This window comes from Typopeltis vanoorti, chromosome 16, assembly GCF_054136105.1.
Source record: "Typopeltis vanoorti isolate ZY-2024b chromosome 16, IOZ_Tvanoo_1.0, whole genome shotgun sequence".
Lineage (NCBI taxonomy): Eukaryota > Metazoa > Arthropoda > Arachnida > Uropygi > Thelyphonidae > Typopeltis > Typopeltis vanoorti.
Genome location: NC_143564.1, coordinates 72,828,910 through 72,846,382, shown reverse-complemented (window position 1 = coordinate 72,846,382; position 17,473 = coordinate 72,828,910). Strand labels below are relative to the sequence as shown.

The 17,473-nt window shown below is 35.5% G+C and overlaps 1 protein-coding gene across 5 annotated transcripts in view; it reads left to right on the top strand.

Annotated features, from left to right (window-relative positions):
- The window catches only part of LOC150098127 (DIS3-like exonuclease 1), a 412,479-nt gene that overhangs the window by 294,811 nt on the left and 100,195 nt on the right, over nt 1-17,473 (top strand). For all 5 annotated transcript variants that reach the window (XM_090406105.1, XM_090406104.1, XM_090406103.1 and 2 more), the window contains one exon: nt 473-570. In XM_090406105.1, the coding sequence (XP_090262231.1) occupies nt 473-570 (98 nt within the window). The remainder of the gene's footprint in view (nt 1-472; nt 571-17,473) is intronic.

Here is a 17,473-nt window from a genome sequence, read left to right as displayed (position 1 = left end):
TTTAAATAATGCTGGATCTAATATCCACTTATGTAATCCAGTATAAGTCTGCAAGATTCCCTGACTAAATTCAATAACTGTTGTAATAAATTTGGCATGAAAATCAGCAATAAAAAGACAGTGAAAATAGGCAGAAACATTGAAAACCTCAACTGTATCCTGAATGGAGAACCTATAGAACAAGTAAAACATTTCAGCTATTTAGGCACAATTTTCAGTGAGGATGGCAAATTAAATATAGAAATAGACAACAGAATTAGTAAAGCTGGTATAGTGGGAAGTCAGCCTGAATAAATTTTTATGGAATAGGATACAGATATTAATAGCCGATTCATTGTATTCTCTGTATTGAATGTAAAAATATAAAGTAAATTATGTTAGAGGGTAAAATGATTTGAGTATAGTATTTTTTTTTATTGTGGTCTGGTGTCTTGTTATCCTATTTAGAGTACTGTTCAAAACTTATTTTCAGATAGCCCAAAAAATTTTAGATGAGAATGCTGATGATAATGAAATAAAGCAGTCAATTCCAGAGCTGCAGAAATATGAACCTAAATCCCTTAATTCCAGGTTAGTAAAATTATTTTCTAAAATAATTTCCTAGTCTTTCTTTTTTTTTTTTTCTTGGAAAAATATCTGGGATGTTTTTCAATTTATAAGTATTTATCCATTCTTATAACTTTAGTAGTACATATTCAGAGTTTCAAGAAGAAGAAGAAAATATTTTGTATTGTAACTATCATTTGGGAAGGACTTTAGGAGCAACATGTTCATTGATAATTGACATATTGATAATTGTTCTAATGAAAATTTTTCATTCTCTGTTTGAATGGAAAATATTATTTGTTGTGCACATGATACTTTTTGAAAAAATTATGCATTGTTGTAGAAATAGAATAACAGAAATTTACTGAAACTTTGTTCATGTGTTCCTTTTCATTTTAAAAATTTTATGGAATTTACAACCGTGTTAAAAAAAAACTTTATTTTATTATCCCGACGTTTCGATCTTCACATCAAGATCATCATCTGGAGCGTACATAAATATACAGGACAAGCTGAGGTACATCATTAACTGTAAGCTAGAGAAACAATGATTTGATCACAGGTTATTCTACTGGCGTGACCTCTGGTGGAAAAAAATAAATAAAATAAAATAAAAAATAAATTTTTACATCAAGCTAAATTCTATTTTTACAATGACAGGAATAAACATTCTTTTAGATGGTTTTCTTTCAGAAACAATTGGTGTCCTATTTTTAATATTACAATTCTTATTTTTGATTTACAATACTGGATTTTCTACAGTCCTGTTTATAGTTCTTGGTGAGGAAGGTCGAATATATACCTTCCATATGTTTGGAATTTTTAAACCATCATTGTTGTTCAGATTGGGGTGGTTGCTGATAATCTCACAGGCTTCCTTGAATTTCCGTTCATACCATGTTCTAGTGTGATGTAGACAGCTGGTGGTTTTCCAGTCAATTCTGTGTAAGGTATTCAGGGCATGATCAGAAAGGCCAGCTTCACCATAATTATTATATTTAATGTGTCGTTTATGTTCTTTTTGTCTAATAGGAATAGTGCATCCTGTTTCTCCTATATATGGTATGTTGCAAGTACAATAAATCCAGTATACTCCAGGGTGAGCTAGTGGAAGGAGTGGGTCTTTGGATGAATTGAGTAAGCTTTTTAATTTTGCAGGAGGTTTAAAGGTGGCTTTGAGGTTGTACTTTTGTAGTACTCTGTTTATTTTGTCTGATATTCCTTTAATGTAGGGAATGGTTATAGTTTTACTGTAGTCTGGTTTGTCTTTGTTTTTTATTGGTAGAGAATTTTGTTTATAGTGTTTTGGCTGTATCCGTTTTTTTTGTAAGTTATTACTGATAAGTTATTACTAATCAAATCGTTGTTTCTCTAGCTTACAGTTAATGATGTAACTCAGCTTGTCCTGTATATTTATGTATGCTCCAGATGATGATCTTGATGTGAAGATCGAAACGTTGGGATAATAAAAAAAAGGTTTTTTTAACACGGTTGTAAATTCCATAAAATTTTTAAAATGAATGCTGATCACTGTGTAACCCTAAAAGAAAGGATTCATGTGCTCCTAATTTAAAACAGTATCAAAATATAACTTACAAAAAAATGGATACAGCCAAAACACTATAAAAAAATTCTCTACATTTTACTGTAGTTTTACTACAATAAAACTATAACCATTCCCTACATTAAAGGAATATCAGACAAAATAAACAGAGTACTACAAAAGTACAACCTCAAAGCCACCTTTAAACCTCCTGCAAAATTAAAAAGCTTACTCAACTCATCCAAAGACCCACTCCCTCCACTAGCTCACCCTGGAGTATACCGGATTTATTGTACTTGCAACATACCATATATAGGAGAAACAGGATGCACTATTCCTATTAGACAAAAAAGAACATAAACGACACATTAAATATAATAATTATGGTGAGCTGGCCTTTCTGATCATGCCCTGAATACCTTACACAGAATTGACTGGAAAACCACCAGCTGTCTACATCACACTAGAACATGGTATGAATGAAAATTCAAGGAAGCCTGTGAGATTATCAGCAACCACCCCAATCTGAACAACAATGATGGTTTAAAAATTCCAAACATATGGAAGGTATATATTCAACCTTCCTCACCAAGAACAACTATAAACAGGACTGTAGAAAATCCAGTATTGTAAATCAAAAATAAGAATTGTAATACTAAAAATAGGACACCAATTGTTTTTGAAAGAAAACCATCTAAAAGAATGTTTATTCCTGTATTGTAAAAATAGAATTTAGCTTGATGTAAAAATTTATTTTTTATTTTATTTTATTTTTTTTATTTATTTTTATTTATTTTTTTTATATATATATATATTTTTTCACCAGAGGTCACGCCAGTAGAATAACCTGTGATCAAATTATTGTTTCTCTAGCTTACAGTTAATGATGTAACTCAGCTTGTCCTGCATATTTATGTACGCTCCAGATGATGATCTTGATGTGAGGATCAAAATGTCGGGATAATAAAAAAAAAGGTTTTTTTAACACGGTTGTAAATTCCATAAAATTTTTAAAATGAATGCTGATCACCATGTAATCCTAAAAGAAAGGATTCATGTGCTCCTAATTTAAAGCAGTATCAAAAAATAGCAGAGCTTATTTGGGTGATGCTAAATACCAATGCTAAATTAAATCTGACTAATATAAAGTTTTAAATTTATATTAAAAGAGTAATTAAAAAGACATATCATGTTTTGTATTTTTCAAAGATAGGAATGACAAGGTATTCAGAGTATATGATAAGAGAAACCAACAAAGCTAGTTAGTTTTGCACTCTTTATCGTGTGACGATGATTCCTATGAAACAGCCAGCACACTGTTATGTTGCTGCTCCTTATACACTTCACCTGTTTTTGTTATTTTTCTTTAATTTTTAGTTTTCATGGTTTAAATTTTTCCTCTTTTGAAATCTATCACAAGCAATCAATATGGAATTGATTGCTTTTGATTCATCATCTTCATTGTTTATCAGTTTTATTCATGTTTCATTTTTGGCTATTGAATATACATATTTAAGTTCACATAATTGAGCTTCATTCTCAGCACCTTCCACTTGTCGTACATGTTGGCTCAATCAAGTCTGACTGTAAATATCTTGTTACCTCTAACTTTCTAAAAAAGATGCAACCAGGTGTGTCTTTATAATTACACTTAATATAAATTTAAAATTGTGTATTTGTTTAGGAGTGTTTTAAATTCATTGGTTTTTTTATTCAAGAAAATTTTTAGGGCATTATAAGTGTATTTTAAAGGGAAATATAGCAGAATAAGTGAAGAAGAAAATTTTGTACATACCTTGTTTAGATGCTAGGATGACTTCATTCTCCATATTTCTGCTGTTAGACTGTTAAAGGGGGGGGGGGGGGTTTGACGCCAGGCAGGAAGAATAATTTTGAAAACCTGTTTTTTTTTTTCTAAAATAATATATATATATATATATATATATATTATTATACTTAAGGGTACTTCTTTGGGGAAGGGTCATGGTCATGACCGAAACAGCTCGCACCCCATTGACGCTCTCCCCAGCCCCAGTTTTCCCATAAAACCCTTCCCCTTTCTCAAAGAAGCGCTCTTAAGTATAATAATATATATACAGGGTGTTCGGGATAAATTTGACAGTTTCGTAAGGAAAAAGAAAATCTTCTTTGTATCTATTAAATTTAATGAATTGACAAAAAAACATTACAGGCAGAGTTAATTACAATACTATCAACAAGATTTACTCAAAATAACCACCATTAGCATCGATCACAGCTTCAATTCTGCTTCGGAACCTCGAACAAGCTGATGCTACAGTCTCCCTGGGAAGGGCCGCAAAAACTGTTTTAATTTTATCCATTAACTGGGCTTTTGTATTACTGGAAGTGCGATTGGTGTCTTTTTCAACTGCGCCCCATACAAAATAATCCATGGGGTTAAGGTCTGGGGAGTTTGGAGGCCAAACATTTGGACTGGTGAAGTCGTAGAAATTTTCAGACAACCATTTTTGACTTTTCCCAGAGGTGTGGCAAGGGGCCGAATCCTGCTGCCATACATACGGCCTACCATTGGCTACCCTTGTTATCCAGGGCTTGACTACAGTTAGCAACTCCACGAACAAAGCCCGAATTCCAATGCCAGGGTTCTTCAACACCTGTTCCTGCAGATTTGCGAGGAATTCTGCTGTACGAACGCAATCAGATCGTCTGCTAGGGATCTTTCTTCTTGCTACATCCTCGTAGTCACCATTGCAAGTCTCTAGTTCATGCCTGATTGTTTTTACTGTATTCAGGGAGCATTGGGCAGCAGTCGTAATATCCTTATTTTGATGGCGGGCACGAATCATCATGATACAAGTTATTCTCTTCCATGATTCAGGTGGGTTCCAGCTATCCATCCTTTCTGACATCTTGTATATGAATGAAGAAGGGTCCAAACTTTTAAATGAAGAGAAGTGTGTGTTAATACATGTAACTTACGGAAAAATATAATTAATTATAAATATGTCAAATTTATCCCGAACACCCTGTTATATATATAATTTTAGGGAAAAAACCCAGGTTTTCAAAATTATTCTTCCTGCCTGGCGTCAAACACTCCCCCCCCCTTTAACAGCAGAAATATGGAGAATGAAGTCATCCTAGCATCTAAACAATGTATGTACAAAATTTTCTTCCTCATTTATTCTGCTATATTTCCCTTTAAAATACACTTATAATGCCCAAAAATTTTTCTTGAGTAAGAATTCAAAAAAGCCAATGTATTTAAAATAAGGGACACTCCTAAACAAAAACAGGCTATAACAGCCGTAAAAGTAATAGTTTCAAGAAGAGTAACATGGGAATTTTCCCAGAAATCATACCTATATTAAAATTATGTATTAGTCAGATCTAATTGAGCCTTTGGTTGGAAAGCAGGATAGCTCCTTCACCCAAATAGTGTTTGCTATTTTTTTTTTTTTTTTTTTTTTTGATATTAGAATTACTTTAATTTAGCCATAAGTTGGATTTAATGGGTTGTACTGGATAGATTAAAATTATGATAATTATATCCAATCTTTCATCCTGTTCATATTGACATCATCAGACATCAAAGTGATGCTGTGATTAAAGACGAAGTACTATATTCATCAAGGCAATAAATCTTTGTGATCAGAATGTGACTAGCATGATCTTTTTGGATATTTTTATTTACTAACTTTTGTTGTTTTATTGGTTGGAAGTACATATGCGCATCAGTAATCTATCTTAAATTTTTTAGCAGCTTCTGGCAGCCATATTTGTTTGTTTGATGTATTTGTCTCTGCTCATCCAATGAATAATCGCTGGCTATTAAATTTGTTCTGGGACATTAATATTTATTTGTTCCATTTTACTTGATGGAGGATCTCCAGAACAATGTCTTTTTGGTGTTCTTCCCTTCTTATATCCGGAGAACATTCTGATTGAGTAGAACATGAGAATATTAAGGTTTAGGTGCTGGTTTAAGCTTGTAATTGGGATTTAATAGAATGAATACAGCACAGAGAAATAATTCAAATTTAATTGTTCCATTTCATCTCTGTCACAGAGACAGCTTCAGTAGTGTCCTCTATGGGTGCTGTTGGCTAGCCTTGGCATTTTGGTGAGAAGTCTAAGAATTAATGTTTTTCAAATCTTGGAAAGTTTAACACAACAATATGTATTTAGATTAGGTGGTTTTTTAAACCTGCTGCTTATTTAAAAAAAAAAAAAAAAAAACGTCTTTCAAGTTTGTACTTGCTGCAGTGAAGCATAGTAGTTTTTTCCCCATTCTATTCTGTTCCAGGTAACCAAGGCATAGTCGGCCAGACCTGAGTGACCATCTTTATGGCAGTGCATATATTTCTTGTTCTCCAAAGTGGATGCTGACAGATCTCCCCGTTTGCTCATAATATGGCAGGTTACAAGAATAAGGAACCTTGTAACAACTGGAACAGAAAGGGGGGAGAGAGAGAGTGCATCTTCAGGAGAACAGATAAGGGCTGCCAGTTTCAAATGAGGTTTGAAAGAAGTGCAGATATTATATTTCTTTAAAGTTCTAGCTATTTTTTCTGAAATACTCCAGATATAGAGAATCTGAGAGATCTGTATAGTATATACAGATCTTTTGTTAATTTTGTTCAAGATTTTGTTAATCTTTTGAATTGTAGCCATTTGACAAGAAACTATGGTGAATAAGAGAGAGTTCATATATGAAGGCAGTCTGGTTCGAGCAGATGTTGGAGACTACTGACAAGGGTTTTAATCATATCATATATTGTTTGGGGGAAGGGGGAGTGATGTGAAATTTTATGTATATTTCTACCCATATTGGTAGTTTTCTGTAAAACTGATACAGAAAGAGTGCCGTTGGAAAGATGTGTGATTATTATGTCCAGAAAAGGCAGGCCATTGTTAATATCTTTTTTTTTTTTATAATGAACTGGATTCTGGGATGCTCACTGTTAAAGTGCAGGAAAGATTGTAATGTGTCTGAGCCATTTGGCCAAATGGGGAACACATCATCAATATAAGAAGAAGAGCCAGATAGGTTTGCAAATAGCACTATCAAAAACATGTTTTGAAAAACATGTTCTTGATAGTTCTTGTAGAAATTGGCTAGAAGAGGAGAGGCCATTGTTGGTATCCTCTATCTTTTTTTTTTTTTTTTTCTTAGTATCATGCCAAGTAAAGTAACTGGTATGGATAGCAGAACTGAAGGGATCAGTGATGTCAAGAGAGAGAGGGAGGGGAACATTTTTTTTTTTTTTTTGTAAAATTAACTGTCAGAAAGGGAGTTATTGATGAATAAAGATGTGAAATCAAAATCACCATGCTTAGTGCTACTTAAAACTAAATTTTGGATTAAAGACTTCAAGTGGATGGAATTTTTTATGTAATGTGTCTGAGCCATTTGGCCAAATGGAGAACACATCAATGTAAGAAGAGCGCCAGATAGAAGGTTTGCAAATGGCACTATCAAGAACATGTTTTTAAAAATTTTCTCCATATAGAAATTGGCTAGAAGAAGAGAGAGGCCATTGTTGGTATCCTCTATCTTTTTTTTTTTTTTTTCTTAGTATCATGCCAAGTAAAGTAACTGGTATGAATAGCAAAACTGAAGGGATCAGTGATGTCAAGAGAGGGGGGGGGGCATTTTTTCTTTTTTTTTGTAAAATTAACTGTCAGAAAGCGAGATATTGATGAATAAAATTTAAAACTAAATTTTGGATTAAAGACTTGAAGTGGATGGAATTTTTTATATAAGATGAAGTATGGTCACTAAAAGAGTTTAAAAGAAAAGAAGATGTGGATGCCATGTATTGACAGATTAACACAATGAATGCCGGCTGAGCAATTATAGGAGACTTCAAGTATTGAGGATATAGATTGTAAGGAAGAAAGGGCACATGACAAGATGGAAATGGAATTTAAACAGTTATTCAGGTAATATTGATATCACAGAGATTGATGAAACAAGTGGGGCTGCACCTTTCAGTGAATATTAGTAATTATTTTAGATTGTTCAGTGTGTGTTTATTTGTGAAATTTGATATGCAATATTGTTCAGAAAGCATTTTTCATGGCACCAGTGCATACAAAGAAAATGGCAGCCAAGGCTTCTTTGTTCACTGAATTTAGCATGAGAGATTTTGTAAAATGTAGTATATGTTCTATGTATGCATTGCCAAGAGTGAATGGGGGTATAGTACAAAAGCAAAAATGGAGAGAGAGAGAATGTGTGTGTGTGTGTGTCATAAATGTGTTGTTTATGAGTGCAAGAAATGCAAGTCGTGTGGAAAACAGGAGAATGAAATGACTAATATTAACAATGTAATGAAAGATATCAAAACCATTCTCCAGAACACTTTCATGAATTAATGTGAATTGGAATTAGTGAATCATATTGCATGAAAGATTCATGCAATATGATTCAAATGACAAAATGGGAGCTAGAGCGACTGGAGAAACATTTGTCATATGGTACATCAGAAGAAGAGAGATAGAGAGAGAATGAAAGAAAAAGTGGATGGAGAATGTATGAAAGTGCAAGAAATTGGAAATAAGGAGATGGCATTGTATGGAAATTCGATGATAAAAGTATATTTAATGAGAAATTGACAAAAGCATGTATCCCTGAGGTAAGAAGATCAAGGATGTTAGTGAAGCTGTTAGTTTGCAGAAGAGAGAAGTGAAAGAAATTATTATTTTGGCAGGAACAAATGATTTGAAAGAGGAAAAATATGCAATGAGAAAGAATATAGAAGAGTTTGAAAAAAAGCAAAAATGAAGAGTAAGAAAGTAAATATCATGAGTCTGCTGCCTTGGTATGATAGGACAGAGTTGAGAAGGACCATTCTTGCTAATGTATCAATGAGAAGATTGTGCTAGAGGAATGTTATGCAGTTTATAGATGTATGGAGTGAATTTGATTGATGAAAGGATTTATATATGCTTGACAGACTATATTTGAAGGGTTTTGGAGCTAGATGTTTGGAGAAAGTGTTATTTAGTGAGAGTTTGGAAGTACAAAACAGGAAATGAGAGATATTAGGGAGGATGCAATCAGGCATGCATCTGGCAGCCACTGGAATAAATGAGTATGTATACAGAAATGATTATGCAATCAGAATGTGATTTTGCAAGTTTCAGATTCCAATGGAGTTATAATGACATTACACAAAGGGATGTTGAAATGCATGTACATGAATACCAGAAGTATCAGAAATAAGGGAGAGGAGTTTTTAGCATTGGTCAGCTCAACTTGGCCAAAAATTATAGGCATCAGTGAGACCTGGTTGACAGAAAATGATATAGTTACAAGGATAGAATGTAAAGTGTATTGTATTTTTAGGGAGAATAGAGGGAATAGTACAGGAGGTGGGGTATTGTTAATGAAAACTGAAGAAATACAACCAACAAAATGAGAATTTTAGGTCTGTGGAAGATGGTTCATTTGAGGCTATCTGGTGCAAGATGGAGACCAATAGGACAAAATATATTGTTGATAGCTGCTATAGACCAGAGGATCTACAGGAAGATGCCATGCTTCGGCAGGTTAATGGGAGATTTCAATTATGAGGGCATTGATTGGAGGGAGGTAAGATATCATGGCAAGATGGAAGTGGAATTTATACCATTATATTGTATAAATTCCCTCTCTCTGCTTCCCTCTATAACAACATGTTATAGACAGAAGCTGGAGTTTGAGAGTGCTGGTTCAGAAGATATATCCATAACCAGGGTAGACACTCTGCCTCGGAGTGTGACCACACAGTCTTGTTCTGAAAGTTGCTAAGCATGTGAAATTCTCTAACAAAAAAGGGTTTATATTGAACTATAAAGCTGGTAGTTATGACAGATTTAGGAAGCATCTTGGAGCATTACCATCGCTTGATAGCTAAAAAATAAAGAATGTTAGTAGTGCATGAAAGTGGTCAGGAGGGATTTTTTTGAGAGAAGCAGCATTACAGTATTAGACTGCATACCCCAGGTCAGGAGGATAAACCAGTTTGAGAGTAAGTATGGATGAGTAGAGATATAAAGCAAGAGATGCAAAAAAAAAAAAAAAGAAAGAAAAGAAAAAGAAAACACCATGGAGGAAATATAAAGAAAAATGTGATCAGTATACTCATGAGTAGTAAAAAGGGTGACTAGTATGGCAAGCAAGACCAAATCAAATGATGAGAGAAAATTAGCTAAGCAGGCCAAAGTAAATTGAAAAGAGTTTTTTCATTATGTATCAGGTAAGAGGAAAAATGACTCTGGAAGGATTACTTTAATCAGTGCTGGTGGTAGGAAGGTGACAGAGGCCAAAGAAATAGTTGAGTTATTACTAAGTGATCATTTTGCAAAGGTGTGTCATCCAGCTGGAGATTTTGCAGTTGCTGATGTGACAGGGCTATACGTCAAAATTGGGGGAGATGAACAGGTGGTGTTCAGCATATTGAAATATATTAATGTGAATACAGCAGTGAGATTGTATGGCATGTCACTCTGTGTACTACTTGAATGTGCAAGAGAATTGACATTGCTTCCAATGAAGTTGTTCAATCTAAGTCTTAGCTTACCTTCTTTTTGCCTCCTTGGAACCTTGCTAGAGCTGAAACTTAGATTGTGAACACCTTCATTGAGGCAGTGCCGATTCTTTTGCACATTCACGTAGTACACAGACTGACATTCCATACAGTCCCACTGCCATATTAACATTAATATATTATCTGAAGGTGGCTCCAAGACAGAAGTAGCAAACTAGAGAGCAATTAACATATCAGGAGTGGTTGTTAAAGTATTGGAAAAGTTGGTTAAAGGTAAAATGCAACAGTTGGTGAATAGGAATACAATACTCTATAGGGCAGCATGGCTTTCTAAAGTCTAGGTCCTATCTTAGTAATTCATTCACATTTTATAATAAAGTGATAGCAGAATTGGGCAAAGGAAATGTCTTCACCATGATACTGCTGAACTTTGCAAAAACATATGCCAAAATACTATATGGAAAATTTCAAAAGTTGAAGCAAATGAAGTTGCATGGATTGGGGGGGGGGGGGATAGCTGACAGACAGATACCAGAGAGTAGTATATGGTGGAGTAGAATCTAGGAAAATGAAGGTAACTAGTGAAGTACCTCAGGGTTCTACTATGGTCTTTAATTTTAATATCAATGATATAGGGAAAGATTTAAGGGGAGATATTCAGTTGTTTGCTGTTGATGCAAAACTGAGGAGGACAGTGGTTGATAAAGGTGATGTAGATATCCTCAGGTGAGTTAAATAAATTTGAACTGTGGGCAAAGAATAATGATTGTCATTTAATGTTGCCAAATGTAAGGTGGTCGAAAAGGTTGCATACCGTGTATCACATTGTTGGTACTGGATTGCAGCAAATTGATGAGGCTAGGAACTGCAAAAGTTGGTAAAATAGCTCAAAGGATTATTTGGATGTTGAAAAACATGCTATCAAATAAAGATAGGGAAGTTATTATCCCCTCTTTATAAGTCTATGATTCAGCCACATCTTGACTGCTGTGCACAGATTGAGTCACCTAGGTTTTTTGGGAATTGGGAAGTGGTAGTGAGGATTCAGAGATGAATGACCAAGCTGGCAAAAAGTCTGTGGCATTCTCTCTATGAGGATAAATTAAAGGTGTGTGGGTTAACAAGGTTTAGTTGACAGGCAGAAAAGAGTGGACATGATAGAAATTTATATGATATTAAAGGGGGTTGTATGAAATTGATTGAAAGGAAATTTTTCAATATATGACAAATAGTCAGAGCTAGGGATCATCCATAGAAGTTGTATGAGTGTGGTTAGTAAGGGTGTGTGTGTGGACTAGAATAGATTGCCTGAATTTGTTTCCTGTGCCCTGACAGTGAATGAGTTTAAGGAGAGGTATAATAGGTTTAGTGTGTATACAGGTTAGTATGGGTCTCCCATGATGAGTTTCCAGACTCCATGAGGATATCATATAATAATAATAATAATTACCCAATACAGCCATATGATGGAGGGAGCCAGGTGTTTGAGAGAGTGCTGGATCTGGTAATAGCATCAGAAGATCTATATGTAACTACACTAGCAACTCTACATTTGATTGGGGAAAGTAATCATGCAGTCTTGTTCTGGGAGGTTGCTCAACATGTGAAAGTCTCAATCAAGAAGGGTTTATATGGAACTACAAAGCTGGATATTATGACAGATTTAAGGCGGTAGTTTCGAGCAGTGCCAGGCAGCTACAAGGAATGATTGTCAGTAGTGCATAGGAATTGTTTTGAGAGGCAGTATCAAACTGCATGTGCATGCTATAGGAAAAACTGAGTAGGGATTAAGTGGGTGAGTAGCAATCAGTGGCGTCGCGTGCCCATTTCGGTTGGGTGTGCTGTCGTGTGGGTTATGCAACCCTTGCTACAAATTTCATCAATTTGACCATATGCATGGCCGTGCATCTGCAGAAAATTCCCAGGGGGGGGGGGGAAGCAAAGCTTGGAGACATAATTACATCAATAAATGTCTTTTAGCATTTTTTATGTAATTATTTGTCGATGTAATCTATAAATACATTATTTTTATTTTACATCGATTTTAATGATCTTTAATTCTTGGGAAAAAAAAAGTATTCAGAATTAATGCAGTTTTTAGCACAATTTCATATATAAAAAAAATTGACCGTCATATTTTATTAAAAATCAACTAATTAATTAATCCCAAAATCCTAAATTAAATTATTTCAGTTTAAAAGCAAAAAAATCATAAAACTAACAAGTAAAATAATATTAAATTACATACACTTACCTTTTAAAAATGTATTTTTCTGTTTAAATTTGTTTCACTATAAATTTACAATTCACACTTCACTCAGTTACTCACTAGACACAGAGGGCAAACAAACTAGTCTCTGTTCACAACAGTAATGAACATTTTTTTTTACAAATCAGAAAAAGATGAACCAAAAACAGGAACACCTGTTTTATTGCAGCAATAAAACATGTGTTCTATGGCTACCCCGCATTAGGCCGAAACAGGCCAACCCATAATAAAATTTTAAGACAGACAAAGGGTCCCAGGGTCGAGGGTGTAAGATTACGTATCTCAATCACTTTTACGATTATAATTTGTGGAATATTTTACTCAATCCCAGGGAAAATGCTCCGTTTCCCCCCCCCCCCCCCTTTGTGGATGCCCATGACTGTGTGATTGCATTTTTATCGATGTATGAAAGTTTTGAGAGTGCATAGCGCATCGGCACTCATCTTAATTGATCCAATGCAATTACCGTATTTGCCGGCATATAAGATGCACTTTTTTCCTTTGAAAATAGGTCTGAAAAAGAGGGTGCCTTATACACCAATACTCAGTTTTTTATTACTTTCATTTCTGGAAATTTTCTCTGTTCCGAGTTACATGATTTTCTTGCTTCCTTGCGGTGTGTGAGATCATTCCAGTTATGCAGAGTTCAGTGGATGCTCATGCGCTGTCATCGATGATCACAGCTGTGTTCCTGTTTGTTTAAACTTTCCAATTGTTGTCGTGGTTGTTGTGAACGGTGATAAATTTCTGCCGTTAAATTTTCTCTAAATTTCTTGGCAAATTATGGCTGAAAGACGTTGGCATTGCTACAATATTGCATACAAGCTTCGTGTGATTGCGTATGCTAAAGAACATGGAAACAGGGCTGCAGAGAGGCATTTCGGGCCAACTCCAACTAAGAAAACGATAAGAGCTTGGATAAAAATGTGTACAATAAAGGGGGGTGCGTCTTATACACTGGCAAATATGGTAATTTCAGGATAACCTTGAATACTTCTGCATAGAGTGTGGGAACAATTTGTTTGTTTTAGGATTTATTAGAAAACAACAATGAAGGCGAATGCTATATTTAGTTGGTATATATTTATATTTGAAATACTCAAAGATGAAAATATGTGAACTATCATTTATAAGACATGTAAGAACAGGAAAGAATATGTGTGAGTAGGAACACTTTTATTAATGGTAAAAGAATTATTAATAATTATCATTTGTGATATGTGTGTCCTATAAGTTGCTGGGTAGAGCGAATAGCATGATCCTGTGAAGTCTAAACATGAATAAGTGAATTTATTATGGCATAATTAAAAAAAAAACTTATGAAGAAGAAGAGAGAGTATTTCAGGAATAAATATGGTTTGATGGAGCAGCAAATCATCTCGTAAAATTTGTTGTATATGTTATGTGTATTTCTCTGGTTTGTGTATATTTCGCTCCATTTTCCAAGAATTTTATTTTGTTGACTGAGACTCAGTATGCATGACATCTGATCATTATCGGAATTATCCACACTTTTGGGAATCCTACATTCATTAGATTTTTTTTAGTATCAGCGGTTCTTCTGTCTTATCATTCTCGCATATGCTGGTATTTTGTTGTAGATCAACAATAACAAGATTATTCAGGAATAGATTTTTTACTGTCTGTTGTTTCCAAAGACTAGAATAAAAATGTCTCTATACTGTTAAAAAACTTTGCAACCTCAACAGATGCCATACTGCCTAAGCAAAAGAAAAGACAGTTATCATTTTTCTCCTAACATCCACTTTCAAATTTTCAGTTCCAGAAAACATGTGTAACAGCTGTTTGTAATACAGCCATCAGATACAGAAAGCGCTCAACTCATGACAAGTGACAACATTCAATTGGATTGGTTGACACAATAACCAATCACAGCCGCTAGGTGCTGGGTGAGCTCAAAATGTTAGCTCACCCAACCTCGCCTTCTCAGCGGTTTAAAAATACTAAAATGCTAAGAATTTGACTCGCTGCACCCTCTTTACATCTTTTTGAAGGGCCCAAAGGTGTTGCATTTTGAAAGCACAGCCTGGCTATTAATGCGAATGTGATGCAATGTTTACACGTCGAAAAGTGCCCTCTTCATGAAACACTAATGCTTTATTACCCATGTGAAGAGGACAATGAAGCATTAGTATATTAGAATCATGCAAAGTCTGCAAACAATTAGGGGAGTCTTTAACGGGAATAAATGCAAAAATATAATATCGGTGATACTGATATTTTGTGGATGAGCACCGTACACCTGGAAGATTCGCCCCTGATAGCAATATAAAGTAGGATCTGCAAAAAAAATAAAAAAAAGCATTGTGGAAGGAATATGAAGAAAAATGTTCATGACCAACATGAAAGGTGATTAATATGGCAAGGAAAACAAAAAGTACAGTTTTTTCCACTAGGGTTGGAAAAACTGTACTTGTTGGGATCTTCTTCTTCTTCTTCTGCAGCTTCTCCCACTTAAGTGGGGTCACTATTTGTAATGAGTCTCCTCCACACCTTCCTGTCTTGGGCTGTCACCACATCCAAGTTCTTCATCTTCAAGTCCTCTTCTACCAGCTCCCTCCATCTCTTCTTTGGCCGCCCACGCTTCCGCCTTCCTTGCACATCCATCTGCATGACCCTTCTTCCCACATATTCGTCCTCCCTCCTCATTACATGACCAAACCATCTCAACCTTGCCTCCTGTATTTTTGCTCCTAAATTCGTAACTTTCACTGTTCCCCTGACATAGTCATTTCTCAGACGATCCTTTCTGGTCACACCGCACATCCATCTAAGCATTCTCATCTCTGCTACCTCAATCCTGCTGATGTTATTTTTCCTCAGGGCTACAGTTTCTATAGCATATGTCATAGCTGGCCTCACTACTGTCCTATAAAGTTTGCCTTTCGGATTGATCGGCACCCTCTTATCGCATAACACTCCAGCCATCTCCCTCCAGTTCCTCCAACCTGCTTGTATCCTGCATCCCACTTCCTTCTCAGCTCCTCCATCTTCTTCCACTATTGAACCTAAGTATCTAAAGTCTCTCACCTTCCTGATGACATTTCCTTCCAGCTCCAGATCTGTCTCCTGGCTGCCGCCACCCACTGCGCAACACATATACTCTGTCTTACTTCTGCTCAGTCTCATACTGCTCTCTTCCAGTACTTTTCTCCATCTTTCCAGTTTAGTTCCTGCTTCTTCTCTTGAATCTACACACAGCAAGATGTCATCTGCATACAACATTGTCCAAGGCGCATCTTCTCTCACCTCCTCTGTTACCACCTCCATCACAATATTAAACAGAAACGGACTTAATGGTGACCCTTGATGCAAGCCAACTGTTACTTGAAAACTTTCTGTCTGTCCCAAACAGGTCCGAACACTTGTCTTCACATTTCTGTACATTTCCCGCACCAACCTGACATATTTCTCCGGCACCTTCTTCTCCCTCAGACACTTCCAGACTTCTTGCCTTGGCACTCTATCGTATGCTTTCTCCAGATCAATAAATACCACATGTAGCTCCCTTTGTTTCTCTCGATATTTTTCCATCATCTGTCGTAACCCAAAAGATAGCATCTGTTGTTGATCTACCAGGCATGAAGCCAAATTGTTCCTTTGCAATCTCCACCTCCTCCCTCAATCTACCATCAAGAACCCTTTCTAGGATCTTCATTGTGTGGGACATCAACTTTATTCCTCTGTAATTTTTACAGTCTTGTGCACCCCCTTTACCCTTGTAGATGGGAACAAGAGTACTCTCCCTACATTCCTCGGGTATATTTTCCTGTTGGCAAACTTTCATGAACAGGTCCCACAGCAGGTCAATTCCCTCTTCCCCCAGTGCCTTCCATGCCTCCACTGGAATTCTGTTGGGACCCACCGCTTTTCCACTCATCCTCTTCATGGCCTCCGTCACTTCCATTCTATTGATGTTCTGCACCATCCCCTCAGAAGGCTATAGCCCTTATATCATTTTCTCTTCGACTCATAATCATAGTTTGAGTTGGCACTGAAGTTTTCCGACCAGATGCCCTTCCTGACATCAACCCTCGCATTTATCCGGGCTTTCTGGCAACTGGCAACTTCAGATAATTCTTTCTGTTGGCACATTTGTAGCAATTGGAATATTGGAGCTGGAGTCCTAAAATACTTAGCAATTGCTGTTTAAGCCTTTAGGAAAACAGCAGAAAAGTGCATTTTGTTCAAAACCTTTTCTGTTGTAACAAAAGAAGTTAGTTTTATGATCTTGAAAGAATTGCCTGGAGAATCTTGGAATCGTTTAAGAAAAGAATGGAAGACATTTTAGAGATCCTGTGGCATCATTTCTTCTTAAGATAATTAATGATGACTTGTTAAATTTTCTGTTTTATCAAATTTTAGTGCAGAGTCAAACCTTAATATTAGTTTCTCTTTGTATTCAGCATTCTGCATATCCCAGGAAAATAAGCTAATTGCCAGGATTTCTAGGAAACTTATATTAAGAGAACAGCAATTTTTTTAATTATTTGGTGATAAGATACCATTTTAGAAATGGTATAATTAATTACTTATGACTATCTAAATGACTATTTTATACATTATAATACTTGA